Source organism: Bactrocera oleae, chromosome 6 (genome assembly GCF_042242935.1).
Source record: "Bactrocera oleae isolate idBacOlea1 chromosome 6, idBacOlea1, whole genome shotgun sequence".
NCBI classification, from domain to species: Eukaryota; Metazoa; Arthropoda; class Insecta; order Diptera; family Tephritidae; genus Bactrocera; species Bactrocera oleae.
This window is the reverse complement of record NC_091540.1, coordinates 15383224-15394102: the sequence shown is the minus strand read 5'-3', so window position 1 is coordinate 15394102 and position 10879 is coordinate 15383224. Positions and strand designations below refer to the sequence as shown.

Below are 10879 nucleotides of genomic sequence, written 5' to 3'. Positions count from 1 at the left end.
TGTGAATACGTTAAAGGCTTAGTTATGGAAAAAAAGCGAAAAAGGAAAAGACTTATACAATTGAAAGCAAATACTCGAACAAACCTAATCTCAAAAGCCTTTTAAAAAAGCTATAAAAAACTTAGGGATATATATATGATACTATAAAGTCTCAATAGATACTCGACTTATGAAATCTTTTGATGTTTGATGTAGGTATAATTGGGGAAATTTTTATATCTCGTATATTGTGGGCTAACCTAAACTCAAAAACGCTTTACAATGCCATAAATGGCGGCCCGATTATTAAAAAAAAAACCAGAAATATTTTCCAAATAGTTATAAAAAATACGTATATAAAATGTTTTAACGCCTATAAAATGCAATACAAAGATATATTCTCTTATAATTATTTTATAATTAAACTCTCACACATGAAATAGGCATAATTCTTATCTCTAATCGCATATCTCGCATAGGAACCTAACTCTACTTAAAATATGATTAAGAGGCACAAGGGTGAATCTATGAAGAGGAAGTTTGAATAAGTTATTTATTATATTTTCACATATACAACGTTTACCAATAGCGCTGATGCGACTTTGACAGCTCGTGACGGCCATGATTGCTTGCAGATTTGTCTCAAATTTTGTCAGTATGTGCAGTAAGGTTTGCCATTTCACCAAGTCATGTTTCTCTTTGGTACAACGCTTGAAAATTGAACAAGCCGTAACCATCAGTAGCGAGCGTTATAACACGACACTTTGCTAGCAAAGTTTGGCGACTCGTAAATTTCGAAAAGTCAAACAGCTGTCAAGATCATGCGGTTTAACGTCTCTAGATTATTTTCACCGGCGGTACTATGTTAAATCAAAGGTTTACGCCAATCAACCAGCAACGCTCGAGGAGCTCCAAGACAACATCTAGCGCACTATAACCGAAATTCCCGCCGAAATGCTGCACCGGGTCATCGGAAATTGGCGTAAACGGATGGGAAAATGTCCGTTGTGGCCATTTGGCAGACATTTTGTTCAAATCATAAATGGCATAAAATTATCTGCATACCAAAAAAAAACAAAAAACAGGACGCAGTTTGACCAAATTTGAGTGTTATTTTATTATTGTTATTGTTGACAGACCCAGTATTCGCCCTATATTTAACCGCTACCTCCCATTCGTACTTAACCTCAAAAATATCTATAGAATTAACGCTTAATTTATAAAGTGACAAACTTAGATTTAGACGTATAAAATAATATTTTTACAAGAACATACAAAAAATGGGAGTAACGTTTATTCCTGTCCTAAGCACTTAATCTTAAAATCTTCAAAGAAGTCATATCGACAGAAGTACAATAGTATAAGGAAATGCGTTCGTCAAAGCAAGTAAATTATTGTAAATACTTAAACACCATATCCAATTTTAACGTCTACATTCCAGGTGAACCTAACCTAAAAAACATTCAATAGCACAAAATACAATTGCAGAACATGAAATTTCAAAATTTTGCAACCTTCGGCATTTTAATTTATCAAAGAATTAATATCGTTAATTTTTTGTGTTTTACCTTGAAAGAATGTTTTTTGTATAACTTAAAACTAACCTATATTTTGAGTCGGGATTGGTTTGTAATTTGCAAACATACAAGACACTTATTTATAGAAATTCCTTAATATATTGATTTTTAAATTAAAACGGCTATTTAAACCTTAATTTACTAAATTAATGAACTGACCACACTATTATCTATAAATGAAATGCACTAATTGTCTCAATTAAGTTATAATATATTTGCATATAATAAGAGTCACATCACATTCAAAAAATGCCACTGTGTTCCATTTGATTTTGCCAGTTGTATGTATTTTTTGCATCGCATCCCCTATTCTTGGTATAATTTAAGCAATTAGTTGCGTTGTATAGCGTTCATCAACTTTCTAATCCTTTTGAATTTTTCGCGAGTTTGTCAATTTATTAAGAACTAACAAGTGGCAGGCCCATGGTATTTCTGTGAATATCTTCAAAATAAAAAAGCAACAACAAAATTAAACGGGTTAGTAAAGTACGCGTATTACAATATATCACAGCCTGTTAGCGCTAGGTCACAACGTACCCAAAGAGACTTAATTCTTAAAGCTCTGAGTAAAATATGCCTAAAAGATAGCTGAATAATTAATTGTTAATTGGTTGCTTGTAAAACTGTTACCAGGACAATGTTTACTTATCGCCGTCAAATATTTTCAATTATTAATAGCCATTTTATGGTTCTGAGTTGTTGTTGTCATTTGACTTTGCAACAACAAATAATTAGCTTCATTAATTGAAGTGACAATTTTCATTTTAATTAATTTGATTTATGTTACCACTTCGTTTCATTTGAGCGCTGAAAGCCTGGTAGTAAGTATAAATATATAAACAAATTTTCTTAGGAAGAGTTAACAAAAATATAGATTTTACGAAATTTACGTTATAAACGCTACGGGGGTCGCCTACACTCGCTTACACTCGCCCGCATATTTCTGGCTTATTTTTGACTAGTGATTGCAAAATAGGTACACGTGATATCTGCACATAATAATTATACCCTGAACAGACTAAATTAAGTTTACCACGAAGTTTGTAACACCCAGAATAAACGTCGGAGACCCTATAAAATAAAGTATGTCTCAAAATTAATGCCGTCGATTTTCCGTCACTTATATAGTAAGTGTGGAAAACTCTAAAAAAAGTAACCCAATAAAAAACCAATCGACAGCTGACAGTTTAAGCTTAGTAAAAATGGACCTATACACGATAGAACTACGTGTCTTGAGCAATATTTAAAAAATAATTAATGTTTGGCAGCCGTAGTTCGAAAAGCACATTTTCACCTTGATGGGCTTTTTAAACGACAAAATTGCCACTTTTGGGGTTCTAAGAACACATATGTGATTGTCGAAAAATATATGCATTATCAAAGTGTCACTGTTTGGTGTGAATTTTAGGCTGTAGGCATAATTGGATCATACTTTTTGAAAATGCGGCGGGTCAAGCAGTGACTGTTACTGGTGCTAGATATCACGATATGTGGATGATATTGATGTAACCAACATGTGGTTTCAACAAGACGGTGCCACATGTCATACAGGGGCGTGTACTCTCTCGTTTTGGGGTTCATAATTGGCCCCCTAGATCGTGTGATTTAACGCCATTAGATCTCTTTTTATGGGGTTATTTAAAATCACAGGGCTATTGCAACAAGCCCACAACCACGCGTGCTTTAAAAGAGCAGATTCAACGTTGCATCAATGAAATTCAGCCACATTTATGCGATATAATCATGAAAAACTTCGACAAACGAATGCGTATGTGTATGGTAAGCCATCTATCATTTGCCCGATATGTTATGCCTTGAATAACTCTGTTCTATATTCTTTATGATTCAATAAAAAAAAAAATTACAATCGCAAGACTAAAAACTGTGTTTTCTATTTAATTTCAATCTGGCGTTAATTTTGGGGCACCCTTTTCGATTCTTCGATTCGCCATATCCGCCTATCGGTCTCTTTATATGCGAACTCATCTAATTTTGAAGATATCGACCTGAAATTTAGCACCCGTCTTTTTCTTACCAAGAAGCTACTCATTTGTCGGAATGACCGATATTGGATCACTATAGCTAATATACAGCTGCCTTAAAAACTGAGTGATAGTATGGTAAGCTTTTTCATTTGACGAGATATTTTCACTAAATTTGGTATGGCTTATTGTCCAAGGCAACGGTGCAATCTCCGAAGAAATTGTTCTGAACGATTAGCTATAGCGTGTAGCTGCCATACAAACTGACCGTTGAAAATTAAGTTCTTGTATGGAAATTTCTTTTGTGAAGGGTATTATAGCTTCCGTGTAACCGAAGTAAGCATTTCTTCTTAATTTTAATATTTTTTCTTACATTTATCCGTAAGTAATGAAGAATGCACAAGAAGTAGTATATACATATGTTGTGTTTGTATTAAGGAAATTGATTGTGATTACATAGTGCTTAACATTTACTATTAGTATTTATAATTACTCCTCAATTTTGCTGTATGTTAATAGGACAGTTTCTAATAAAAACCCGTTATAATTAATTCTTAAGCTTGAATATAGAAAACACGTTAACTTCGGTTGCACCGAAGCTATAATACACTTCATATACAATATACAAAAGATTTCTTACAAAAACTTGATTCCGATCTATTAGTTCGTATGACAGCTATATGCTAAAGTGATTCGATCTGAACAATTTTTTCGGAGATTGCATTATTGCTATAATAACTCATGCCAATTCAAATGAAACATTTTCAATACAAGCACTTGATGTCGATCATTCAGTTTCAAAGTTGATGACGAAACAAAGATTTTTTTCAGTTCAGAAACGTATTCGGAGATTTCAAATTGCCTGGAGAGGATTGACTGTTGTGCACTTTTTACTTGTTTAAGACCATGTCTCGGGCACGAGGTAAACCAACGACTCACTCAACTCTATCAGTTCTGCGGTCGCCAACAACTGTTTCTACAAAAAAAGGATATATAAATACTTTGTGATGGGAGTTGTATTGAGAATTCGTTGTTATACAAATTCCTTAATTTAATTTATAATTTTACTAGGTCAGACATTCCCAAACTCTCGGTCTCAAATTTTCAGCCCAATATTCACCAAACATTTTAAACAAAATTTCTATTAATCTTCAACTTTATTTCTATCGCAAAAGGACTGACATTTTATATAATATGTTTTGACTCACATTCTCATCCACAAAAACTGGTATATACGAGAGTATCTGCCGCTTCTATACCATGTCCTTGTTACACTCAAGTGCTCACATTCAAAATATGCAACTTATTCTTTAATTTTCTCTATGTTTATTACCGAAATGAGAGTATGAGCTGTTACGCTTTATACGCGGCAACATTTCAAGCATAAAAAAGAATTTGCATAATTTCCCAAAGCGTGAAACCGAAAGAATGTCGCATACATTTATTTCGTCGGTTTCGTAATTTGCAGGACTTTTCGCATTTGTTTTTTTTTGCTTTTGGTATTATGGAAAATAATGCTAAAAGAGAAACCAAGCAAACTAAAAACAAAATTTAATAATAATGGCAACAACAAAACCGCAAAATGAAAATGCTAACGCGTATGACCGAAGCGATTTGAACGCTACTATCGGTAATAAAGCGACACTTTTTTGACATTTTCTAACAAAACCCCAAAACAAAGGGAAGAGAAACATTCTTTTTTTTTAATATGGCAATGCCATAATTTTGTTGTTGCTTATTTTTTATATCTCACACTTGATATCATAATCTTGCTGAATTTTGTTTTGTTGGTTGTTATTGTTGTTGTTGTAGTGCTTTAGAATACTTTATCCGGTGTCTTTATGAGCATTACGCGCACCGTTGTCCCTTTATTATCGCACCACTGCACTCACCCATACACACACACACACGCTCAGATCCAGAGTACCCCACAGTCGCTTTTGATGGATGACAACATCGCTTTTATGGTCGCTAATATTAACATATTACAGCATGTGCCAGCGTGTGGCAGAGAGTGGACAAATGGCGGCTCGGCTGACTCCTTGTGCTCTCGGCTATTTTAGCCGCTAAATAAATATAAAAAGTTTTTTAATTGTAGGCACAAATTATGCAGGCATAATAGACGGTGTGGTTACGGCAAATACCGTTATGCTCGTACAAAAGGGATTTGCGACACAGCTGAAGGGTTTACGTAAGCGTTATCATGTACACTCGGACAACGAACAATGGCCGAAGTATGGTAAAGTATGAAAAAGCGGAAATAATTACAAAGCCATAAAATGTGTGTGAAAAATATAGGAATTCATATGTTTGTATATTAGGGTGGTACTCGAAAAATCAATTTTTTTTCAATCTAACCACGTTCATTAGTGCAAGGTTCAAATCGAAGTACCATAAATGCATCTATGGTGTTTGATGTCGTTTCTCGTCATATTTTATAGGTTATATCTTTATGGATGTGTCAATATCTCAACCTATTGTAGAGCTGCAATCATTGTGTTGCGATTAGAAGTCTGTAGTACTCCTCCGTGGAACCTAGGTTCACATGTTTCAGCAAATATAAAGAATCCAATACTTTTCAAGACTCAGTGGTAAACCTCAGATGTCAATTCCATAAAAATTGCTCCTAATAAAAACCATTAGTTTTACAAATACAGCTTTAACATCTACGATTCACTTTTAGTCAGATAACATCAATTTGTTTACCATAAACCATGATACTAATAGAAAAAAGAAGTCAACTACAATTATTATAAATATTTAAATATATATATGAATGTTTGGGGCTTCAGTACAAACTTATTCTATGGGTACTAAAATGCCAGCTACAACTTATACCACAAAAGCAACATTTTATTCGACAAACTCTTCTTTAGATAATCGTCACATACTTTCGCATTTCTGCAGAGTGGCGGTCCGTATTACTCGTCTTAAGACATACAAGGTGCGTTCCAAAGTAAACAGTAACAAAGTAAACTCTATTGGCGCCATCTATATGTCGACTAGTGCGTTAGAATCTGCTATCCTTTATCGACTTCCCGTAAAAATTTCATGACATTTCATCTATTGGAAGTGAAGTTATTGCGTTTTAAGTGTCAGTATGTTTTTGTCATCGGTGCGAAAATGAGCTTCGAACAAAGAGCCAACATTAAATTTTGTTTTAAAATTTGTAAAAATTTTACCGAAACGTTTCAATTGATGAAACAAGTTTATGGCGATGATTGCCTATCTCGTAGCAAGGTGCACAAGTGGTTTCAACGTTTTCAAAGTGGTCGTAAGGACATAAATGAAACCCAAAAAATCGCGCCTGGAGAAGTCAAAAGTGAAGACAATGCTGATTTGTTTTTATGATTCCAAGGGTATTGTCCACAAAGAATTTGTTCCACCCGGCCAAAACGTTAATGCGGTATTCTTGGTGCGCCATATTCGACGTGTTTGGCCCGAATATCGCGAAAATGGAAGTTGGCGTTTCTTGCACGATAATGCGCCGTCTCATCGATCGACGCTTGTGGCCGATTATTTGACCAAAAATCACATTTTAACAATCAACCACTCCCCGTATTCACCTGATATGGCACCGTGCGACTTCTAGCTTTTCGGAAAAATGCATTTGCCGATGAAAGCAAAGCGTTATGCAGACGTGGAGGCCATTCAAAAGGCTTGCACCGGCATACTGGCGGCCATACCGGGGAACGAACTAAAACACTCGTTCGAAATGCTTTTGGACCGTGTAAAAAGCTGTATTAAAGCAGAAGGAGACTATTTTGAATAAAATTAATTGATTTAGCCGATAAAACAATTTGTTCTGTCTTTTTTTTAAAGTCCTGTTTACTTTGGACCGCACCTTGTATAGAAAGCTACATCGCATCCGGCAGATTTAAGAAAGTTATCGGAAAATCTTGTGTCAGTTTATAACATTTGCCGTATATATATTTATTCAAAAGGCTTGGAAGACTTCGATTCAAGTTTGGTGGAGTGGTAAAATCACTTATACACTAACTGATTTTAAACCCATAGCATTCACTTCTGATTATCAACTAGAATATATTAAAAATATCCATTATTAAAGCATACTCTAATCAAAGATTTTTCTATACTAAAACCCACATATTCCTTAAATATTAAATAGAAAACGGTGGCCAGAATCTTCTGTGGCAATAATATTAAAATAACTTTAACGACCGTTGACCAAGGTAATTTTCTGATATTAGACTTTGCTTTTTGTTGACAACCCTAATTTATACAATGAAGTTATATGAACAGTAATTGGAAAAAATATATAAGTGGTAACTCTTACTGCACCCATACTAGATTTAATGTGTTGCAAGTCAAGCGCCGAAAGTCTATTAAAACTTTGCACAGAATTTAATAATTTTTCGTTAAATCGAGTATTCATCTTGAACTGGATTTAAGGAAGATACTTGAATAATAAAATATTTAGAAACCAAATATTAGCAGCAGTTATCTTACGAATAATACTTTGGAACGACATGATGTTGAAATGATAGAAAAAGCAGAAGTGAAAGCTTCACAACTTTGATGCGTTAGTTGAATTTATCTATTTAAAGCCACTTCTTAGAAAGATCAAGAAGAATATGAGTAGCTGTTTTAATATTAAGAATACAAAAGTATTTCATGTTTAATATTTATTTCGACCATTATGCGCCACAGTGCCTAGGTCTGCAGTATATACAGTGGGACGACAAAGAGTTAGTTAAATATTTATTCATAAGATATATGTGAGACAACCAAGCAAAAGTTTCGCTTATTTTCGATACATTTAAGCACCCTCTTCCTCAATGCTCGTTCGCATAAGTGTAAAAAATTGGTAAGATGTGGTACAGAGCTGTAAAAATATAGTATATATTATATGAAATATCCGCGCAAGCTTATTGTAATCTACACCATATATCTTACCGACTTAAAACTATCCATTGAGATCTCAAAGAATTTAAAAGCCGTCAAGTGGGCACAACGCTGAGCACGTGCTATGGGCAACACCAGCATGCGCATATACTTGTAATTCGCATCGTACCAGGGATGATTGTAGAACGCATCACTTATGCCAGTGCTCTTTGGTTCAGATGAAATATGATATGTTTTGAATATAAATTTCAAAGCAATAATTTTTTTTCAAATTACCAAATCTTTCAGATTATTGCCGAAATAGGAGACGAAGTAGACCTGCACTATAGTTGAAACAAGAAAACCGATAAATTTAATAACGCTCACAGCCTCTGAGCCCATTACTATTTGAAGACCGATGAAGCAAAGGACCAAACATGAGCTGACATAGTTGAGAAGTGTGGCCAAACCAAAAGTGTTATCGATTCGCTCCGCATAACTGAAAGAACATGCAAGAAAAACGATAACTAAACAACATATTGGAAGGTCTAGATATCAAATGGAGAAACTTTGTACTAAAATTTCTAAGTAAAATTAAATTCACCAGACTATGAATTCTTCGATTATTCATCCGTGCGATTTTGATACATTTTTGAGTATATTGAAAGAAAAAAGCCGGTTTGAAGCACTTTCTCAGATCGGATGACAATTGTATAGTCAAAATGATAATATTCAAAGTTAGTAAAACGGTTAATATTTCAAGAATTGGGTGATTGAGCACATGTTGATGTAATAACTTTTTTGTATGACCGTTAACCTTATCTTCTCGAAGAAGAAATTGTACTTTGGCGATTCATTGTCCTTAACTTTATCTTCATTTTATTTCACATATAATGAATGAGGTAGCAAGGTTTTTGATAAATTGTTCTTAAGAAAACGTTGTGGGGAAAAAAGATCTATATTAAAGTTCTTTTCAGCCCAAAGTCCGCTAAGAAACTTTAGATTCGTCGATAAACATCAAATATTAACGAGAAAGAGTACCCAAACTGTTTTTTTGCCATTGAAACTTACTAATTTTTAATAACAAATAGTGGTTTTCTTTTCTCTGGTAGGATCAACCGAACAACAATGAATTTACTTACAACAACATCTCATCGTGATATTCCATTAAAGGTCCCAGCACTTTCATGTCAGCATCCGTACCGCTTGGTTGAAAACTTTCTATTTTATAGATTAAATATCCGAAATGCATGTTAACCAAGTGTACCATGGAGATGAGCAATAAATCGCCACTCAAAAATAGCAGTGACATATGGAATGCGCCACAGCATTGTAAGAAATATGAAACGGCATAAGCTAACGGTTGATTTACATCATAGAAATAAGTCATCATGAAGGGTAACGTGAAGTCAAAACCTTTATTCTTATCTACACGGCTTATATAACCATATATCGATGCCATCATTGGATGAAGAACAAACATTGATGTTATACTTAAATGCCATATTGATAAATATTTATTAGATGTATTAATTGTTCTAAAGTATGGCACCAATTGAAAAGCTACGCGCTCTTCCTCCGTTTTTGGATGTTTGACAATTAAACCCTTAAGTATAGATTCGATTTCACGTCGAAAACAGAGCATTGAACAGCCCTTCATCAGTGCATTCAGCGTAAATCCCCAAAACAAAATAAACTCAGTTACTTCTAGTAAGGTCTCCAAATCTTCATACACGACGTAGAGCAACATGCTTATTAAACTGAAAATCGAAAAAACGATAAATAATCCCAGTAATGTTATTTGTAGTTTGCTTCTCGGTTCATCCGGTGTCCATTTGAAAAGTTTTACACCCAAAAATTTTATTTGAAATAATGGTATATGCACAAAGTCCGGTACAGTTGGCGCGAATTCACTGCTTTTGAATAACGGAGTCATTGAGATTAAAACTTATAGACACTTTAAGAAGAATTGTTGAAAGTAAACGGTTGTAATGGCTTTTATATCATGTAGGAAAAAAGCATGCAGCAAAAGGCGCCGTTTGAAGTAACTGTGGGATCCAAAGGCAAGTATTATTTATGTTAGTTCCTTCAGCTGCCTTTTGCAACAAACCTTAATTTGTGGCTATACTGGCTATACATTCGTTAAATATTATAACAATGTGTTTTTTATTACCATTTGACAGTTAAAATTTTAAGCTATTGAAGTTATTTTCGGAGGAAAACTTCGCTTAATATGTTTTTGGCTTAAAGAACACTTTGTCGACCTAAGATCACTCAACTATTTAGTAGAGTAATAAAAACAGAGTTCCTTCTTTGGCCACTCCGCCATTAAGTCGGAGCGTTTGAGTCAGTTGGCTGCAGCATATTCTTCTCGAAACTGCATTTTTCAAGTCGCGCAACGATGGTACTCGGAAATTATTGCACGAATCTTTTTCGTAAAATAAAATCAATCCTCACGTATATTACATGTATTATGAGATCAATCCTCTTTTATTT

At 34.2% G+C, this 10879-nt stretch overlaps 1 protein-coding gene across 1 annotated transcript; it reads right to left on the bottom strand.

The window, feature by feature from the left end:
- Nucleotides 1-8169: 8169 nt before the first annotated feature.
- LOC106625697 (odorant receptor 67c-like) lies at nt 8170-10339 on the bottom strand. The gene is made up of 4 exons (XM_036360586.2): nt 9526-10339; nt 8681-8882; nt 8456-8611; nt 8170-8384 (listed from the first exon to the last, which is right to left on the bottom strand). The coding sequence occupies exons 1-4, from the start codon at nt 10317-10319 to the stop codon at nt 8319-8321; spliced, it is 1218 nt and encodes a 405-aa protein (XP_036216479.2). The 5' UTR covers nt 10320-10339; the 3' UTR covers nt 8170-8318.
- Nucleotides 10340-10879: the final 540 nt, after the last annotated feature.

Coding starts and splice junctions, on each gene's coding strand:
- LOC106625697 (XM_036360586.2), bottom strand. CDS start 10,319: ATGACTCCGTTATTCAAAAGCAGTGAATTCGCGCCAACTGTACCGGAC. Junction 8,883..9,525: donor TATCACGATGAGATGTTGTT/GTAAGTAAATTC, acceptor ATGTTCTTTCAG/TTATGCGGAGCGAATCGATA. Junction 8,385..8,455: donor CAATGGATAGTTTTAAGTCG/GTAAGATATATG, acceptor ATATTTTTACAG/CTCTGTACCACATCTTACCA.